A 21,529-nucleotide genomic window follows, 5' to 3' on the forward strand; every position below is an offset into this window, starting at 1 on the left:
GACCGTGTGCACCACCAGATGCTTTAGAGGAAGATGTAAGAACTCCAAGAGTAGCCGATGGAGGATAATCTGACCTCCTCATTGGTTTCATCCCAATCTCTAACACTTGGCGATCAGATTAAGCCCTGAAACATGAGGTTTAATACTCCTTCCAGAATTTTAATATAATTCATTATGATAAATAAAAGACATACCAGCAGGATTGAAGCCCAATTTATTAAAGCATCCTATTCATGAAGGGCACTTAAGCACATGTGCTTAAAATTAAGCATGTATTTAAGTAATTTTCTTACTAGGGCTTGAATGATAGGAGAAGTAAATATATTTTTATAACCTAGGGTTAAAATAATTCATATATGCAAAGATTTGGTCAATAGAGGACTTTGATGAATTATTAAAATGTAGGTAGGATTAGTATTAGATACTGACTAGTTATCCCTAACTTGCTCTCTTTTATGTTTTCCACGTTTACTCCCATGTTACACATTTTCTTCTATGAAAAACAACGAGAATTCTGTGGTACCTTAAAGACTAACAGATTTATTTGGGCATAAGCTTTCGTGGGCAGAAACCCACTTCGTCAGATGCAGGCATTTTCTTCTATGGTTTTTAATCCATGCTCCACGAAATTCTATGAAATGCAGGAGTCACTGTCAGCTGTTCCTTCCCAGACCAGAAAGGCTTTCTCCTTCACAGAGGTGGGGCTGAAGCAGAAGCTGCCGTAGCTACCGACAGCAGGTCAGAAAGAGGTCTCTTGGATGGCAGTTTTCAGTCTGGGCTTTCACAACTGCTCGTGTTGAATTTTTCACCGTCCTGTTGAGATAGAATAAACCACAGGTAAGGATCTGTTCCACAAACGGGAAGGGTGTGTGACACTGGCAAGCGCACACTTTGGTGTGTTATGAAAAGCATATGGGAAATGATGACAATCCCATTGGCATAAACCAATCTCTAACTATTGGGGGTTAGGAAGAAAATTTCCCTAGGGGCAGGATTATCCCATTGTTTCCTCCTGCAGGGTTCCTGTCCTCTAGAGCCATTGGTACAGGACTATGCTGGAGACAGGAACTAAACTGGATTGCCTAATCCAGCCTGGCAATTCCTACCATGCAGTGTGGCCTCCAGTGCACAGCTAGAGAGACAAGACAGGGCACTGGCAGATCTGCAGAGGCCAGAGAAGAAAGGAATCCACCACACAGCAGCAGCTGCAGAGATGCTTCGTGGCAGCTCCTGCAGGGTCAGTTCTCCAAGACTGATGCAGTCCAGCTCCTCAGGTGGAAATGACTGAGGAACTAATGGAGTCGCAGGTTCGCCAGCCCCACGTCAGCTCACACGCCTCGTGTGCTGGAGTGAAGGCAGCTCCCATGTAGCAAAGTCCACCGAGAGGCCACGCCCCCTGCATGAACTCCCAGAATCCTCCCAGTGGAACCACACCCTCCAGGGATTTGGTGCATCAAACCCATCCAGACCAATGATGCATTAACCTTTTCTGTTGCTTTGGACCAGGAACTAACCAGGAACTCAGGAGATGAGTTCAATTCTGATCTCTGCTATGAACTTCCTGTGTGACCTAAGGCAAGTCATTTCATCTCTGTGCCTCAGTATCCCCATATGTAAAATGGAACTAATAATCCATTCCTTTGTCTCGCTTGCCTATTCAAATCGTGAGTTCTTCAGGGCAAAGATTTGTCTCTCACTAAGTGACAGTACAGCACCTGGCATGATGTGGCCCTGATCTCAGCTGGGGTCGCTAAGTGTGACAGTAATACAAATAACAATGGTGGGACCCAGACCCTCAGATGGTGTAATCTGGCATAACTACATTGATGTCTTTGGAGTTTCACTGGTTTACACCACATGCGGATCTGCCCCAGCATGCTGTCCTGGGTCGTATCACACACTCATTTCTTCCTCTCCCTCTTACCCTGACATTCTTGCTGTAGGAAAACTGTTGAAAAGTGTCCAGGAGATACTGGTTTCCAAAGCCCATGATCCTATTCACCGCATGGTTACAGATGCCTGCCACCTTGGCAGTTAAGTGCACAGCGAATGCAAACTGTAGCTCCTCGGGATTCAGCTCAGGCTCTTGGGCTGTCGCTTCTTTATTGACATAGACATCAGCTAAGTGCTTGAAGGAGCTATAGGAGATATCTTTGAAGAACGTGATGAGACTTGTGTCTTCCTTTATCTGTTTTACACGGAAAACAGTAGCACACACATTCATGAATGTAATACGTATTTCCCCTGATCTGCATGTCACCACCAACCTCACAAGCTGACCCACTCCCAAAATCATACTGGCTTCCTACCTATTTGATCCAATTCCTATCAATTCCTAGACAAAAATCTCTGTCTCCTAGCCTGAAATACAACCTGCACTGAAAACCAGTGCCAGGTCAATGCACTGCTTAGGTCCCATTTTTAAGCCCTAAGTGGTGCATAGCCTTTGTGCTGGCCCCCTTCGCAGAAGTGAATTCCACTGTCAGTCCATCAGATTCCCTGAGGACTTATCCATTGCTTCATCCCTCCAACCTCAACTAAGGCCTGATCTAAAGCTCACTGAAGTCAATAAGGGTCTCCGCTGTCTGCAGTGTCTATGAATCAGCCCCTGATGATAAGATGTGGCGATCCCTCTTGATGAAAAGCCATATTCTAAGTTAGCCAGGCTTTCGGTGACCTTGAGTGGCATGTACAGTAGGTCACTCAGATATTGCAAAAGGGCTGGGGATGGAGCTGAGGTTCAGAAGTAGCTTAGAAGAATAAGAGTGGCGTCAGAACACAGTCCTTAATGGATAACTTTATGTGAGACTCAATTTTTGTATGGGGCAATTTTTGTAACATGCTGACAGGAGCATTCAAAGACAGACAGGCAGGATCATATCTATTCAGGATAATGTAGAAAGTATGGATGTGGTTTCCTAAATTTTACCCACATCAAACTGGAATTGTACAAAGTTACAGAAAGTGGCCAGATTCTCCGGCACTGCTCCACTGAAGACGATGATGCTGCAGCCGTTTATACCAGCAGAGAATTTGACCCAAAACATCTATAGTCCCCCAGATAAAGTCCTGCCCTTACCTTCTCGTCCAAGTGATCCCCAGTACTCTTGAGCAGGGCCACTATTTTTCTTATGATGGCTTCCTCTGCAGACAGATAAAGAGAATTACTTACAGAATTTAATACGGTCTCTTCTGAAAACTCAAGTCCTTCTGCTCTAGCAGCTGAGGACCATATTTTCAATGCAGGCATTATTTTCAGAAAAGCAATTTACGTGCCAAGTGCAACAGAAAATCACCCTTATATTCTGAGCAGCTACAATCCTGGTCCCAGTATGAGCTCTGCAAAGTCAGCCCCTGGCATGGAGCCCGTGGTGGGACTGGGAATTTTGCCCTTGTTGCCCAGTTGTGGGTGTAACCCATGCTACTACCACAATGTGGCTCTGGGTCCCCCTCTGTTTGTAATGCCACCCTCTTTCCAGCAGTGCTGGAACAGTTTTTACAGTCGGGGTGCTAAGAGCCATTGATCAAAACTAAAACCTGTATATGATGGAAACCACGTCAAGTTAGGGAATGCATCTGCACTCCCAGCACCCCAAGTTCCAGCACCACTGAGTCTTTTATAGGTTCCCCACAAAGGACCTGGTCTACTAGCTCATGGGCAGTAACCGATTCTGATCATGCTGAATAACACTGTCTGATTGTTTCGTACTCCCCGGTCCATCTGCCTGGGTCTCCATCGGTCTCTTGTCTAATGCTTAGATTGTCAGCTCTTCGTTAGTCCTTGGTAACCCAACAGCCAATATTCAGTCCCATGCACCCATAAACAGGCTTTAAAATGCTGCAAATGTCATGAGGAGTAATAAAATTGCATGTTGGCAACACTGATCAGCCAACAGTAGCCCCTTCCTTGCTCAGAGCCAGCCACCTTGCTTACCAGGGCCACATGCCCTGCTCAATCTGCATGGGCAACTTCTACCAAGGTGAAATTCAGTCCTGGGCAGTGGCCTAGGCTACAGTAACGTAACCCACAGCCATTCAGAGGGTTGCTCTGTCCTCCTCTAGGGCTGGCTGGGCCACATAGAGAACTTGACAGCGGTGGCTAGCAGAGGTAGGCCTTTCAGCTCAGGCATTGATGGCTCATGGTTTTAGACCTCAGGGGTTCCAGGATAGAGCCCTGCTGCTGACAGCCCAACTAGGGGCATCACACTACAGCTTGTGCCACTCAGCCCTCAACACAGGGTTTATGTGGTACACGGGCTTTGGGCTGGCTCTCTGCATGGGGACGAATCTCACTCCGCTGAGGGTTTGTTGTTTTTTTTAATGCACAGATCAAGAGTGGCCCATGATCATAAGTGTCGTGGAACAAGATGATACTGACCAGATTCAGGAGTGCCGGCGGGTCTCAGTGGGTCTTCGTAACTGTGTTTTCTGTTTCCCTTGGATTCATTGCCCTGGATTATCAGCTGTATCTCTTCAGAGACCTGTGTATAGTAAAGCTCATGCTCTTTCCTGCCTGCAAAGACAAGAGGAAGAGGCTTTTAATCGGTATTACCTTGTTGACCAAAAGGGAATTGTCAGACGTGCCACTTTCCAGTAGCAAAATTCCAGCTGCCATTTGCATCATGCTCCCACTGGCCCTGACTCAGGAATGAGTGTGAAACTGTGGCCAGCATCCATGTAGCAATCACACAGTGCTTCTCAACCCTGGCTACTGCTACAAAGTGGTGCTGCAAACGCCATCCTTGAGCCTCACAAACTCATGCTGAAAATTTACCAGCCACTTCATAAAAAGCTGCAGGCCAACTCTGTACCAGGGTGAGCAACCAGGAAGCAATGATTCTTAAAAGGTGTCCATAAACTATGGGTTGGTCTACACATAAAAGTTATACACTGGTATAACTATGTCAGTTGAGGGGTTAATTTTTAACTGATAAAATTATTCCAGTAAATGCCCTATTGCAGACCCAGTTATATCAGTATAGAGGTACCTTCTACCGGTATAGTTTTTGCACATCCCAAATCAGAATAAGTTATACCAGTATAAGCACTTTTATGCTGGTATAGCTACGTACGCAGTAGGGGAGTTTTGCCATTTTAACTATACCAGGATAGTCAAAGCGGTGCAACTTTCCCGTGTAGGGAGGCCTGAAGGAGAGATGTCTCCGCTGACACCCAGAGGGAGATCTTCAAAGGCATAATTGTCAGCGAAGCACCTCACTGCCATGGAAAGTCACAGAACATTTTAAGCCAGTAAGGCCAGGTCTTCTCTAGAAATTTTTGCTTGTATAATAATGTGCATTTGGGGTGTGATTCTTTAGGACTTTATACCAGCAAAAAGCCTTTGTGTAGATGCAATTATACCAGCAAAAAAACTCTTTTGCCAGTATAAATTGCTTCTACACCTGCAGGTTTCACTGATATAGCTATACTGGTATACCTATAAAAGCAACCTCTTTCTAGTGTAGACGAGGTCTTTGGCATCTATTGTGCCTCTGAAAATCTCCCCTACAGGGACCCAGTATCTGTCACAATTACAATCACATTTCTGAACATAATCCCACTTTAAAATTCTGCCCATAGTCCCATCAGGGAATACGGAGCTATTTAGCTATAAATGTTATATGCTCCCACCTGGTGAAGATGGTCTATGAATGTTCTGCAGTGGAAGAAAGCTGGGCCTCTTTCCTTTAGTTCCTGCTTCCATCCCTGCTCTATTTTCCTGCTCAGTGGCATTTTTCTTAAGGGAGAAAACTCTCCTAAGGCTGGATCTCTTTTTAATGGTTTTCCCAGGCCGTGATGATGAACTGAAATCTGCTTTAGTTCTTGTGTCTGCTTCTGTTTCTGTACAGCTAGGAGCCCACTGCAGGTTGGCATCTTTTTCCTTTGTCTTTTTATGGGAGTGTTCTTTACAGTCAGCAGTGTTTTTCCTGGAGAGAGAATTTAGGAGAGTCTTGATCCATGAGGATTGATTCTTCCCCTGGGACAAACTCTTCAAGCCCTTCGCCTTTGGCTTCTGCTCATCTTCTGTAGTATTCCCACAAGCCAATGGTTTGCTCTTCTCGCTGAGAGCATCGTCCAGCCTTGCTGCCTTGACTCTGTCTGCTTGGCTCTTCCTCATGATTGTCTTGGAACTCGAGTACCTGCAGAAGTCACTTACTGATCTTCGGAGCTTAGTCACTTTCTTCACCTGTGCTCCTTTAGCCTCCTCCATCCTCCTCTTTGCAGCACGAGAATCATCGCAGTTGCTCAATGTGCGCTTGACATAAATTTCCAACACCTTCTTCGCCTCTGTCCTGTTGAGAGATAGGATCTTTCCCCTGTGCAGGCTCTCTGTTTCCCATGGTCTCCTTTGGGTTTCCATGGCGTAGACTCTACAAGAAAGAAAAAGAATGTTTTCAGGAAGCCACACAGCTGGATTAGACTCAGTGGAACAGATTCTCGCCTGGTGTAAATCAGCATGGTTCCATTGAAGGCCATCAGCTGAAGCTTGGCCTTCTGACAGCGTTCCCATCTTTGGTCAATGATCAACAGTCTTTATTGTTATTACTCAAACAAATTCTTATCTAGGTCATATACATGTTTCTTGTGCAGCTTTGGCACGCAAACCAGGATTCAGATCATAGAGACTCAGAAAGAAATATTGACCAGGGTCAGGGGATGAGCCCCAGAAGCTTTTCGCTTTTCAGTTCAAGCCCGTATGTTTCTATCCCAAGAGCAGCTCCCACCAGGCAGACTGGCTGGATCACAAGCCAAGATGCTATGCAGGACACAGTGGATTTGCAAGTGTATAATCCAAATAATGTGATGTAAGGCCTAATAGTTCAGAAACCATCAAAGCTAAAATGAAATGCTCCATGCTCGTAATCTGTTTTCTAACAGCGAATTGCATGATTTCTAGCCCCCAGTGATTAATGAGACACCTGACGTTGAAATACTGGTCACTCCTTCAAACCAGACAATAAACAAGCCATTTACCAGACAAGTCAGGCTGCTTTCACTCCTGTCAGTCTGTGACTTGAGCAAAATGTCTCACACCTGTTCGCTGGAGTTGATGGTCTCAGCCCAATTCCTAGTGGACGGATGTCTACACAGCAAAACTCATGACCACCACAGCTGGCAGGTTCGGCAGAGAGACCATGGGCAGAGAGAGAACCATTGAGGTTGAATCCCTACTTTCCCCAGGGGAGGGTGGGGGCAGTGGGAATAATACAGCCTGTGTGATTGCTTTCTCTTACCTTATAATGATTAGCTGATGATTGTTACTCAGATCAACTGATCCGTAAACTTATTCCCCGTTTCTTGTACCTTCAACATGAAACACTGCAACTAAACATTTTTTTTTTAATTCCTGATTTTTCTCTGACACCAGTTGTACAGCCGAGCAACTGCATTGCCTTTAGTGGAGTTACTGCTGATTTACACCACTGCAAATTCAGCCCTGAGCCGACATTCAGCACAAAGCCTTTGCACTGTTTAAACCCTATTTTGAGAGCTCAACTGGGACTTAAAGTGCTTTGTACTGGCTTTCTACCTTGCCTACAAGGTCAATTTCACGGTGAATGAAAGGCGAATCAGGCCCCGAAGTATACTTTCCTCACTCAAAATTAAAGGCATGGTATGCAGAAACCAAAATCACAATCACTGCAGACAGCACAGAAAAGCTGCAGCTACAATAAAAGCATGATTCTGCTCTCACAGGTACAAACCGAGAGTGGCCCCCACTGACACCAGTGGCACTGCACCAGTGCAAGTTTTAGATCAGAGCTAGACCCACTGGTTGTATGACCACCCCCATCCATCAGAACATTAGAACTTTCTCTAGAGCAGGGAGACATGCTGTACACTTTACAGGCAACTCTGAAAGCATCAAAAAATCCCAGGACGGCTTATCTCACCCACAAGTTTAACAAAGCAAGTTCATTTTGTTTCTATTGATTCTTATACATTGAAGACAAATCATCTTTAGTTTGATTGCATTTTATTTACCTTTCCGTTAGCAATCCTGCCTTTCTTGGACTGTTTCAAGACAGATGCCTTACCCACGAAGCACTAATGTTTATAGGATCACCAGGAACCAGTGCAGTTCTATTTATACTAGGACTGGCTGAACACTGAGCAAGACATTTATTTTTAACAACCACTCAGGTAGCAGAAAGGTTGATAACACCTCCTTCCCGCAGGTGCACATCAGCTGTAGATAGGGAAGTCCATATTTGGCATCCTGGGGCTTGTAAGTTTCACTGAGAGAAAACACTTCCTTATTCCAAGCAACCACGAAAGCAACAACCGCCTCAGAAACTCCAATCAATGCAGCCGAAAGGGAATACGTGCACTTTGAAACCTAGAGGCACTGCTGATCATGATGTTTGTTTTGTTGCCCCTTTTGGGTGGAGCGGTGAGCCAATATTTGAGGCCTTGCCAGGTTTTTTCCATTAGGAGAAGACGTGGTTAATGCAAGTCAGGTTTATTCTTTGGCAAAATCTGATTCATTTACAAAAAGGAAATATGTTTTCCTGAACACAGTAGAAACAAACAACAGCTTTCTCAGAAATGCACATCTGCCTCCCCAATAAGCAATGTGCCCATAAAGAGCTCTGCCTTTTGGCTTCCTCCTAGGGCCACTCTCACAACTGCTTCTCTTGCCATCTACTAGCTATTGCCTGCTGTCTCCACCTCTCACACACACAGATACACAGAGCTGTGACCAATCTATCTACCAGCCCCTGTGCTTTACCATCAGTACCAAGGAAACCCCTCCGCCAACACCGCTTAGCTGCTGATCTGTCTTGCCATGTGGCCCATCACCTTGGGCGGTGGCTTCCTATTGTGTCCAGCTATCACAACATCAAAGGGCATTTTTAATAGCTCCTTCCATTTAGTATGAAAGACAAGTGATTAGCACACCCATCAGCTTTAACCAGGTCTGGGACTGATCTGTGGATCAAAGGCACGCTTGATGACAACCATTTACATCGTCTAGCATAACCGCATTTTTTCCATCACCAGTTACTCAATAACTCCTTGGCCATGGGGCCAGCCTTAAACAGAAAGTCTAAATTTTCAGAATGGGAGTGTAAAATTAGGCTTTTATGGCCATATTTAGCCTTCTGGGATCTCATTCAATGTGAACTGAAGTCAACAGAAGTCTTTCTACTGATGTCAATGGGCTTTGGATCAGGTCTGTAAGTAACGGGCTTGGTTTTTACCCAACAGCTCAGCATATGTGCAAAATGATCATCATAATCATTGCTCCTAGACTATAGGCACCTTTACCAGAATTAAAACCACTAAATTAGGTTCCAATTCTGCAAGCCGATCAGCTCATACAGACCCGCACAGCAGTGTAGAGCCCAGCTGCAGTCAATGACAGGTGCAGGGATCCGCCTACCCAGAGCTCATTGCAGGATTGGGGGCCTTTGATTTCTGTATGTTTCTGCTCTATGTGGTGATGGCACTTCTTTTTCCAACACAAAATGTACCCTCTCTGCACCTCCTGCGGGAGTACCTTAGAAACTTCATTCAGAGTCCCCCGAATGGGCCATTTGCAGGCTAGAGCAAATAGATGGATTATAAATGCAATAAGTAATGGACTTTTTTGGACCAGCAGAGATGTGTCATTTGCTTTCAGTGCCCCAGTATGATTTCCTCTGGGTGGAGGCAGTTCTATTATTGAGACCAAGAGCTTAGCAAGATGCAAAAAAAAAAAAGATTTATATAGACAATGAGAACAGCCACAGCTGCAATACGCTAAATAAACATTACGAGTGAGATAAGCCCTCCTTCTTCAGGGCACAGTCCATCCACCAATTTCCTGCGGGGGGGGGGCAGTAAGAAACTTTCCCTTAGGCAGGTTAGTCCATTATGAGCGTTTTACACCTCCCTGTTTAGATGACCAAACACCAGGCTCCTGGTTTGATCAGCAATGGCCATGCGTGCCTAACTTCCTGAGTTCCAAGGATTGTTTGTCACTCTGTATATGGGTACATGTGTTTAGTAGAGACGGGTACAGAAAAACGTCACCCACAGCCAGATCCTACACGCACCTTTGCCAAAACAAACAGCGCAGTTTGTTTCCAAGCACGGCTGGGAAGGAACGAAAGAATGAGAATTTCCCCCTATTATGAACTGAGCTCTAGTCATATTATTGTTTGCCTTCAATGCAGGAATGTAATACATATGTAGGCATGTAGCAAGGCTCCTTTATGCGGAACTTAAATGGAAGTAGAAGCAAGACCATGATCTGCACAAACGTGTCCCCCTTCCATTACTTTGGCAGTGTTGCTGGTTTTAATTCGCTCAGCAGAGGTTGGTAATGGAGATAAGGCCATTTCTAAAAACAGAGCCAAAAAAATTCATCAATGGAGTTAATTACCTCCTGGGCCAGGGATGAATTTGGGCCAGGATATTTACCTTCACCACATGGTTGTCTATGTTAAATGTTTTCATGCCACCTAGTGGCGAAACTGTGCACAGTCCCTTGAAACTCATCTGTGCAGGGTAGGCAGAACTTCGTTGGAGCCGTGCATTTAGGCCGCAGCCACCATCCAGGCAAAGACCTCCCTCTTTGAGGCCACAGACCTATGCACTGCAGGAGATGAGATTCATAAGAACGGCCATATTGGGTCAGACCATGGGCCATCTAGCCCCATATCGTGTCTTCTGACAGTGGCCAGTGCCAGATATTACAGAGTGAATGAACAGATCATGACAATTGTCTAGTGATCCCTTGTCATCCAGTCCCAGTTCTGGCAGTCAGAAGTTTCAGGACATCTAAAACATGGGATTGTGACCTTGCCCCTCTTAGCTAATAGCCACTGATGGACCTATCCTCCATGAACTCCTGATTCAATTCCTCCCACTGTGTGATGAAGAGAAGGGATTTCAGCAGGGAGCTTCCTCAATCTTTCCTGTTGAAGTTGTTCCATTTGAATTAAATATTAATTAGGTCAAAGCGAGAGCAAAGTGTAAAAAGCCTTTTATAGTTCAGGGGTCAGGGGATTCTTGAGGGGTATTGAAGACCTGGGTTCAATTCTTCCCTCTTCATAACAAAGAGAGTGGATTTGAGTATGGAGCTCGCTCTATTTTTCTTGTTAAAGCTGTTCCACTTTAATTAACTGTTAATTGGGCCAAAGGAAGACCTGCCCCTAAGAAGCTCTGAATAGTCTAGTGGTTAGAAGGTGTATCTAGGCTCATGTAGTTCCTGATTCACTCTTTCCCTCTACCCGGTGAGGATGTGGGATTTCAGTAGGAAGGTCACTGAAACTTTTCCTAGTGAAGCGGTGTCACTTTAACTAAACATTAATTTGGGCAAAGGAAGCTTTAATTATAAGGATCCTTCTGTAGCCCACTGTTTGAGGTGCATGGCTGGGATGATGATGGAGGAGATCCTGGTTCAAGTCTCTCCTTAGGCCTCTGGGAAAGATGGGACTCCAGCAGGAAACTTACTGAGTTTTTCCTGTTGAAGCGGTGCCAGTTTAATTAAATATTAATAGGACCAAAGGAAGAGGTTGGCACAAAAAATCCTCTATAGCTTACTGGTGAGGGCAGTCTGCTGGGATGATGGAGAGCTGGGTGTAATTCATCCCCTTGGTCTGAAGTGGAAAAAAGGGTTTAAAGATGGATTTGCTGCCTCAGATTCCACTTTTTAATTAAATATTAATTGGGAACACTGTGCTTGGAGTAGCTTGCAGTTCTGTGTGCATTTTGTTTGTAACATCTCACAGTTCAGTTTGTTGCTTAGAAATGTTTTGAGACCATTTTTTACACAAGCAATTGTCTTGCTCATAACTGAGAACAGTTACTGTGAATGTGCTTTGTTATTTTATGTCAGTGGAATGATCCATATTGATGGCTAATTCCACCGTAGCATTTTTAGTATTAGAATAACTTGTACTCCCCTCTTTTGTGAAAACATACATATATTATTTAGGGGGAATGCAGCTTTAATTGAGAGTTGTAATTTTTTTTTTTTAAGTAGAAGTTAGTTAGTGTGACTGAGAAATAAATGGTGTGTGTGTAATAATGAGGTAAAAGGTGGCAACTCTAAGTCTCCCTAAGAACAGAACGGGAGTGAAGCAAGACTTTGTTGTAATGACTTTTGCAATCCAGATGGCCAAAAAACGCAGGATCAAAATAATCCCGGGTCCAAAGGAGTCGAGCCCCAAGGACGGGAACAAGGCAAAGTGTAAAGCAGGAATCAGGAGATAACGGGAAGCCATCATGTTTGCAACATGACGACTGATTAATATGAGAAAGCAACATGACAAAGCAAGATCCATAGACTCAAATGGGGATGGATCACTATAAAGATGGGTTTGTTCTGCAAACATCCAGGAGCATCGGATTCGCGACCGCCAGAGCCCGGCTCCACTCTTGTGGTCAATCCACCTGGCCAGTGGGCTGGCTCAAGCAACTCAGAGGCTGGTAAATATAGTCCACCTGCAGAACTCGGGCAGGGGGGCAATTGCTTTTTGAAATCTCTGTATTCGCAATAAACATGGCGTATTGCCTTGTCCCCCCTGAATAAAGTCCTGCTGTTTATTTCATTTATAAGTATAACAACTTAAACACCGTTCTCCCACAATATACTCAAGTACCCTAACCACCGGGCTATCAAGTGACCCTAACATGTAGGTGGGCCCTAATAATATCTGAATGGAATAGTTTCAACTGGAAAAACTGAGGGGGCTCCATAGCAGAATACCTCATAGGCCAGCAGCAGTTAAGCTATTTGGGGGCTTGAGGGGTAGGAGGTCACTGTTCAAATCCCACCTCATCAAACTGAAGGGGCGTGAACTAGTTTCTCCCAGATCCTAGATGAGTACTCACACCACTGGATGCTAAAGTGATTCTCAGGCTGTGTGGACCAATTATTATTTAATTAAAGTGGAGCAACTTCAACTAGAGATGAAGAGCAGCCCATATGAGAACATGCCTTAGTGCAGTAATTAGCATGCTCACTTGAGATATGGCAGGTCCCTGTCCAAATCCCTCCCATTAATTCAAGAGGGATCCGAAGCACCTAACTCAGGCTTTGGGGTCCCAATGTTCTATCTAAAAGTTAGGGATGGTAAGGCTGAGTATTGCCACACCGAAGTCCCTTTAGATCTGGGCCACAGTGCTGAGACAGAAGAGAGCTGAGCCCAGCTCAACTTGGTCCATAGTACAGGCAAACAGCACTGTGCCTGTAAGGGTGCTGAGACTGGGCATGCCATGGGCATATCACCCTGAGATCAGAGCAGAGCAGTTGCTAAAAGTGGGCCTGGTTGGGTCATGGCACAGACACATCACTAAGACCCAGAAAGCTGCGAATGGACATGCTCTGTGAATGCCACAAGCACTGAGATCCGAGTGGGGAATGCACAATAGACATCATCAGTGCAGGCCCCAGCCTGACACCCAAGACCTGAACTGCATGCAGTATTCACGGTGTGGACATACCATGGATTTATATAGAGATATTAGGATATTTACTGTCTTCTTATCTAGCATATCTAATCTAGCCCTCTCCTAAACATTCTCTTAGCTTTTTGACTGCCATTGCATCTTGAGAGGATGGTTTCAGAGAATTATCTGCAATGATTCCAAGAGCTAGTGTGTATCACTACCTGGACTGGGAGTCCAGCTCCTAGCTACAGTGTAGTCACACCCATAGAGGCTTTCGTCTGGTGTGCTAGGGCTTCTGGGCCCAGCCTGAAGGCGAGTTGGGGCTAAGCCAAGACTCTGCTGCCAAACAGCCCCAAAGCTTTGCATGGGTTTGAAATCCAAACCTGGATTGCACAGGCGGGCCCAACCTTTCAAACCAAAGCCCCAGGTCCCTGAACTTTAGAGATGTTCAAAATCCCCACCCAGGTCTGGATCCAGATTTCATCCCTAGCTTTATATTGAGCCAAAATCATCCCCCTAGCTCCAGCACCCCAAACATTGGGAGTGGGGTGGGGGTCTGTTCAGGATCTGGATCCAAGAATTGCAACTTGAGCCTATCTCTGCTTAACAGCAATGGCAGGAAGAATGATGAAAATAATGGGGGAAAGGGATGTATTTATATAATACACACAGATGATTTCAACATCTTAGGCAAGTGACCGTAGGGGAAGGAAGCTGAAGAATTCAGGGAGGCCGCCACTTAGCCAGAAATTATCTTGTTTAGAACAGCTCATCAGGGAGAACAGAAGAGGGGGAGATAATAGCCTAGTATGTATCAGAAGGGCCAGCTGATGCTGAGCGGAGGAACTTGCTCAGATGTAGGAGTGGAATCCTGGCCCCATTGAACTGTTGGCGAAACTTCCATTGCCTTCAAGGAGGCCAGGATTTCATCTGAGCTGGATTGGAATGAAAGGCATCCACGTGACAAGGATGATTTAGAGCCAAACTAGGAACATGTGGGCAGTGGAGTCACTGCTCTGTGAGGGATGCATCTAGGCCAGGACTTGGGCACTGTAAAAGGAAAGAATCAATATAGTGCAATTGGTTACTTATAGGGCAAGCTTGAGTGGAGACATGCTGAGGTTGTGAGTTCAAACCTTGCCTGCAGTAGTGGGTTTTTTTTTTAAATAGGCAGTGGGTTTAAAACAAACAAGAGAAAGTATTTCTTCTCACAAGGCACAGTTAACCTGTGGAATTCCTTGCCAAGGGATGGTGTGAAGGCCAAAACTATAATGGGCTTCAAAATAGAACTAGATAAGTTCATGGAGGATAGGTCCATCAGTGGATATTAGCCAGGATAGGAAGGGATGCAAACTTGTGCCTTGAGTGTCCCTAGCCTCTGTTTGCCAGAAGCGGGGAATGGAGCAGGCAATAATTATCCTGTTCTGTTCAGTCCCTCTGAAACACCTGGCATTGGCCACTGTCAGAAAACAGGAGACTGGGCTAGCTGGACCATTGGGCTGACCTTAGGCTTAAATCACAGGGGCTTGTCTGTGCCCAGCAGCCTCAGTACAGAGTCCCCTTCATAGCCACTGCAGCAGAGTTCTGCCTCCGTCTGGTCCTAGCGTTAGGGTGGACCGTTGTTTAAGGTAAACCTCTTTCCTTTGGGGTTTACTTGTGTTTCCTCTCTCCATCCATCGCTCAGACCTAGAAAAACCAAGGGAATTAAAGCCCATATACTGTATCCCTTCCACCAAAATGGGACAGTAGATACAATTGAAATCACTGGCTATGAAATGCTCGCCCATCCTCACACACACACACACATGCCCTGGATGTCACAATCACAACCAGCAGCTAGTTTTTATTTAGTATAGGGAATAGGCCCAGCTTCCAGGAAAGCAGCTGGTTTCTTATCCTCCCCACGCCCGCGTTCACTGACTTTGCATGGAAAGAGTGGCCCTCATGTGAACCTGGGCGGGGATTTCCTAAAAAGGAAAGGATCATTTATCTGATGTACGCCAGGAAAGCAAATAAACTAGTTGTAATCTTGGTACTCGGGCCATAAAAAGGCAATAGACTGCAGTAGGTTATCGTTTGTGCGTGCAAAAGTCGCCAATCAGAACAAGGTGGGTTGGCGTGGCCTTTGGGTCATTACAAGGCGGCTGCTATTGCTGCGTCCTGGCAGTTGACCCAAGGAGGTTGCACGCCCTGCGCCTGGTATTTTTGCCCGTCATTTGGTTATAAAAACCAGAACTGCTTACAGCCCGGAAGCATTTAGTGTAAAGAGGCAGAGGCAGCTTCCCAACTGGGCGAGGAAATCCCCGAGCTGTGCTCAGTCAGACCTGATCCACAGTCATCTTTGGAGCAGGCGCCATAAACAATCAGCTTGTTGGCTCATAAGATGTCGACACCTGCTACGTAATGGCCTGCTCTGAACTTTCACCGATGTATCACCAAGCTGCTGAGCTTGGTGCGTTAACCAAGGCTGGCTTTAGCCCAGATGTAACGCCAGCAAGGGACCTGACCATTGACATTGTATCCAGCGCTCCAATTGTTATGTGGGGGAGCGATAAGGGGATATGTATTTTGTAAGCAAATGTGTTCTTTGCTTTACCTCCACAAGGGCGTAAGGAGGAAACCAGAGCTTGCCCAGCCAGGCAGGCTCAGGGGGCTTGTGTTTAAACAACGGGCGGGTCAGAAGAGCTGAGCATTGGTTCTGGAGTCTGGGTGGCTGGACCGCAGGGTGCCAATGCACAAAAAGAGTGTAAGTCATGGGAGCCGCATATGGGCCGTGTGCCTGAGAGACCTGGAGCTAGGCAGAGTGACCAGTCAATGCCCAGCCCCAGTGGTTTAATGGTTGGATTCCCCTGACAGCAAATTGGTGTCCATTCAGACAGCAGGACTGCGCCAGGCTGTGACGACGTCTGTGTGACTTCCCAATGCAGGCAGAAAGATACTCCCTGCTCCGACCACTAGACAACACTGCCATTGTACCTCCCATTTGCACTCTTCGTGCTGCACAAACACCTGGTGCTGGTGCACATTGGGCAGCTGCCATGTCATTGGCTCATTAGAAAATGTGGGCCTGTCTTAGATTGGCTGGCTGTTTAAGGGTCGTTAAACTCAGCCACACCTGTGCTAGATTAGCTACCCCTCCCCCCTCCTTTCCACAAGCTGGTCCTGATCAGTTGAGTGAGTTCTTTAAAAGGCTGAAGAGCCAGGTAGCATGCTGGACTGGAGGGAAGGAACCCAGTGCAAAGTTGCTGTAGGGACTGTGAGAAACAGGGAAGGTCCTGAGGGAGTGGCAGGAGAGATTTGCCTTCTGACCTTTTAGGCTGCAGAGCATTGGACAGGGCAGACAGATGCCTGTGGAAGGATTCCAGGTAGGTGGGGCCTGGGAATGGCTGCTCGAATTGTTTTGAAATAAACCAGATCCCCAGAAAAGGGCTATTATTGTTGAACTCGTGAAAACCTTCTGTGAGTTACTTAGGAGCCCAAGAGGGGGAACTGAGGCAGGGTGCCACAGAGCCACCCCTGGCCAGGAAGGGGTGGTGGGGAGGTGGATGTCCCTGTTTCAAGCCTGTAGTGATTAAGTGATGCCATTATCTTACATCCTCTTCTCCCTTGGGTTAGGGTATGTGTTTCTGATGCAGATATCTGGCTTAGCTCTTTGGCAGTGGCAAACCACCCATAAAGAGTATAGCCATTCATTTCAGACAAAGCAGGAGCTGCTGAGACTCCAGGTAGCATGAATGGAGGACAAGCCCTTTACCAGACATGGCCAAACTCTGCCAGCCGTATGCACACTACAGTTTATAAAGAAGGGTGATCTCTGGCCTGGAAAGGCAGCTTCTAGGGCAACCTCGATTCATCAAACCTCGCACTGTGTCGCAGGATAATAAAATCTTCTCTAGCACCTTTCATCCCAAAGCACTTCATGATGATCCAGTCACTCAGGCCTAAGTGCAGTGAGCATCTGGGGGCTGCTGCCTAGCTCAATAGATGATATTGCTGAAGGGAAGGAAGACTAATGTATGTCCTTGAAACGACAGGGTGGGTTGGAAACTCATTTCTGGTTTATTTTGCTGCAGAAAGCTATGTGTCTGCCAAGGGGCTCGCCCTCAGGGCCGAGCGGCATCTCTTCCCATTTACTAAATCACTTACGATTTCTGTTTCTCAGCATGTTGGCAGCGTGCGTGACCAGTGCAGCCTTGGTCACTGTGCTGCTTGTGATAAGAGCAGGTCTAGCAATACATGGGGATGGCGTCCCCTGTGGTGTTAATTTTGATGGCATTACAACACCCCTTATGCCCATTTCCTCTCCCCATCACTGGGCCTCAACATGGTTGGGGAGATGATGCCTGAAGTAAAGGAGAGGTTCAGCCTCTGAGTATCCCATTCACTTTTGAGCCTTGACCTAATAGTTGGTGCCCTAAACTGAGACTCAGGAGAGCTGGGTTCTCCTCCCTGCTCTGTCGCGGGCCTGCTGGGTGACCATGGGCAAGTTGCTTTCTTGCCTTGTGCCTCAGCTTCCCGTCTGTAAAATGGGGATAACATTTACCCTCTCTAAAGTGTTTTGAGATCTACTGAGGAAAAGTGCTAAGAGCTAGGGATTACTAATTTCCTGGTTTTTAGGCCCCAAGGAGCATTTTGATTATGTAGGCTGATAACCAAGCCAGAGCCCCTCACCCAGTAAGGTGGGGGTGGTTTCATGATGCGGATACCTGTACACTTAAACTGGGCTGACCAAACTCATTTCTTCCCAGGCCACCCAGCTTTCAGGCACTACTAGCCCAGCTTGGCTGCCAATGGATAACCTGGGTACCATAGGTACCATTCCTAGTCCCCTGAGCTGCCCAGTGTTTCAGATCATTTTATCTTCCCTTTTCCAAGGCACAGTTCAGAAATATTTCTGTCACTGATGCACTGTGTTAAAGGGAAGGCCTTGGAGTGCAGAGAGATGGAAATCTTCCTTCAGGCAAAACCTGTGTGCAATTTAAGCCTTAACACTTGAGTTTAAGTGCAGCATCGGAATTGTACTGCGCCTCTCCACAGGGCGGATTTCACCCTAAAAGGGACTTTTCCTCTGAGGAGAAATTGACCCCTGCACAGAGAAGGAATCCAAAACCTGAGCATGCTTGTAACACCCAGGCCCTGTGCAGATGTGTGCACTTCAGTCCCAGATTTCAAACTGCAAAGAACTAAACCCAGAATTCTGGGCTGTCTGGCTCTCGAGAGCTGGGTCTATGCTCCTCTCTTCTATGTTGAAAAGATTCCCTGCTAGATCCTCAGATGGCGTACACTGACGCCTAGGGCGCTATGCTGCGTACCATAGCCGAGGACCTGGCCTTTCATTTCCTTCTCTTGCTACCAGATGACTCCAGTGATTTGTTTAGAACTCACATGTTGGTTATGATTGAGCCTTTAATTTTCTGGAAGTGAAACTTCCCAGCCAGTGTTTATGGAGAACAACACATCAGGTCATGCTGCTACACTGCACACGAGCTACTGGTGGGTGGAAAAATATGTATCCTGTTGACTTTAAAATACTGATTGGACGAGCCCGGACTTCTGGGCTGTATCTGAGGTCTTGAGTGAGAGCTCAGAAGGTTGACATGCAGCTAACTTCCTGGAGTTCAGTCTAACAAAGTCTGCAGACTAACCTGCGGCCAACCCAAGTTTAAAGGGCAACAAAGGGACTGTTTGCTTGCTGTGAAGAAAATGGGCATTTCAAGTGTGAATCGAGCTCTAGTTCTTTTCCCTGAAGTGGTTCAGCCTGATTCTGGTTTTAGCTTACACCAGTTTTACCCTGGTGAAATTCCAGTGACTCCAGGAGTCAGCCTTGATTTACACCAGCATGAGCAAGAGAAGGAATTGAGCCCTCTGGGGGAGAGGCTAAATTAGCTTGAATGGCGCTATGCCAACTTGCAGCTGCAGAGCAGCTGACCAGTTATCTCACCAGCAATGTGCAATGCTGCTTTCGACACGTGTCAATGTCTGTGTTGGGGACACATTCCATGTAGTTCTAGAATTTAGCAGATCTAGCTAGGCATTTGTTTTGCACTCACCACCAGAGTTTGAGCATGTAGGGCTACTCCCCTCTGGACTATTGGCTGAGACTAAGTGCAGCTTACGGGGGGGGGGGGAGTGCCACCTTACTCCCCCACATCCTTGGTTGGTTTCTCTTACACTAGCCGCTGATGGACTGATATCACAGATGGGATCGTGAGGGTGCAGGGGGATCCTGGCTGCGACTTTCACTGTAGTCGCACCAGCTACACTGGGCACAGGTAGCAGGGCTGCCTAGGAGTCTCCATGTCACCCGAGACTCCGGTTATACTCTGCAGCACTCTAGGGCTTGACTTTCTCATATGGTAGCATTTGCATTCGTGTAAATGGTGACAGGGTGCGGGGCCGTGGAGGATGGGGCCCTGGGGGTGTGTACCCTTAGCACTGCATAATGGGTGTGCAGCACAGGCTGGGATCTCAGCCACTGTCAGTAGCTGTTGGAGGGTTAATTTAGGCATCTTGCTGCGCATGCATGCCCTTGCTCTTCCTGTCCCCCATTCACCGTGATGAGGCAATGGTCAATGTACAAACCCCCCTATGAACGTATGTATCCTTTGTCAAAAGAGGAGGAAAGAACTAGCTGACGTTCACAAGCCATCTCTCCGGCTTCCCATCTTCCATCCCTCAAAACCTCTCTCTCAGGAGGTATCTTCACGAGCTAGAGAGTTCTCTGAAGAGCCATAATGATTTACAAGCCACTTGTGAAAGATTTCCCTGTCCCCCCACCACAGGACATTTCACGAGCCTAGCAGGTGCACCCTCATTTGGGGGGCGTTGGTTTATTTAAGAAGAGTGATGAAAACAAATCAAATGAGAAGCACTCTAACTGCCTCAGGAGGTTCTAAAAATGCACTGCTGCTTGGTGTGTGTAGGGTTTTGTCTTATCCTTGCCTCTTGCAGTCATGTTAGTCCTTCAGACTGCTTTACAAGCTATTGTGCAGGTTGGGGAAACCGTAGCACTTTGCACTTTCTTTACAGCCTTTTGTCTGGAGCATCTCTAGGCATTTGAGAAGTATCAAGATCAGACTGATTGGGGGGGGGCCCGGCAGCTCTCGGACTGGTCACCAGCACAGGGGTGAAGCTAAAGGGTAGACCCTGGTCCAGTAATGCTTATGCACATGAGTAACCTGAGAGAGTGGGTCAGCCCCCCAACTAGTGTAAATCAGCACAGGTCTACTGGCACCTTGAGTTCAATGTTATTTGCATGTGTAAGTGTTTGCAGGATCCTCGCCATGCTCCTGCGAGATGGCTATTCCTATCTGCATGTTATGCAGAGGGAAACTGAGGCCCAGAGAGAGGAAGTGACTTACCCAGGGTCTTTCCTTTAACCACTAGGCCAGGTGTTCTCTCCTAAAGGTGGAACGGTCTCCAGAACTGGAGAGCAACAAAAAATGATCAGAGGTTTAGCAAACATGACTGTGAGGAAAGGTTGAAAGAACTTGGAATGTTTAGTGCAGAGGAGAAAGGGCTGGAAGGAAGTGGGGAGGGGGGGGGGAACCTGGTAGTCTTCAAATATGTAAAGGGTTGTAAAGACGACCGTGATCAATTGTTCTCAATGTCCATGTAGGACAAAGGAATTGGCTTATTCTGCAGTAAGGGAGATTCAGGTAAGATATTGGGAAAAGCTTTCTAACAATCAGGATACTTCAGCAGTGCAACAGTTACCTAGGGAGATGGTGGAATCCCCTGTCATTGGTGAAGTTTAAGAACAGGTTAAACAGGTGTCTGGGATGATTTTCGTTTACTTGGTCCTGCCTCAGTGCAGGGGTGGTTGACTAGATGACCTCTTGAGGTCCTTTCCAGCCCTACATTTCTATGATGTATTACGTAGGACCTAAGCTTGCTGTGACTGAAATCCAAGGCAATGATCCTATTGACTTCAATGTGAGCAAGATTAGGCCCTTAGTTTGTACACTGGTTTTTAATTTAAAAACCTTGATAGACGATAACAGACCCTGTAGAGCTGAGATATATTGGCAGTGGCAATGTGCTGTCATTGCCGGTACAGTACCTGTTCTGTGGGTAAACTGAGAAGCCTGCAAACTTGTCAATCTCTCACCATTCACCACCAATAAATGGAGTTGAAGCAAGA

At 46.4% G+C, this 21,529-nt stretch overlaps 1 protein-coding gene across 1 annotated transcript; it reads right to left on the reverse strand.

Annotated features, from left to right (window-relative positions):
- Nucleotides 1-300: 300 nt before the first annotated feature.
- BNIP5 (BCL2 interacting protein 5) lies at nucleotides 301-8,041 on the reverse strand. Its single transcript, XM_067531532.1, has 6 exons — nucleotides 7,987-8,041; nucleotides 5,632-6,371; nucleotides 4,379-4,513; nucleotides 3,080-3,144; nucleotides 1,925-2,188; nucleotides 301-813 (listed from the first exon to the last, which is right to left on the reverse strand). Exons 2-6 carry the CDS (start codon nucleotides 6,359-6,361, stop codon nucleotides 769-771), a joined length of 1,239 nt encoding a protein of 412 aa, XP_067387633.1. The 5' UTR covers nucleotides 6,362-6,371; nucleotides 7,987-8,041; the 3' UTR covers nucleotides 301-768.
- Between the last annotated feature and the right edge of the window lie 13,488 nt (nucleotides 8,042-21,529).

This window comes from Emydura macquarii, unplaced genomic scaffold, assembly GCF_026122565.2.
Source record: "Emydura macquarii macquarii isolate MOO-44397 ecotype Brisbane River unplaced genomic scaffold, CSIRO-AGI_Emac_v2 contig_3220, whole genome shotgun sequence".
Taxonomy (NCBI): domain Eukaryota; kingdom Metazoa; phylum Chordata; order Testudines; family Chelidae; genus Emydura; species Emydura macquarii.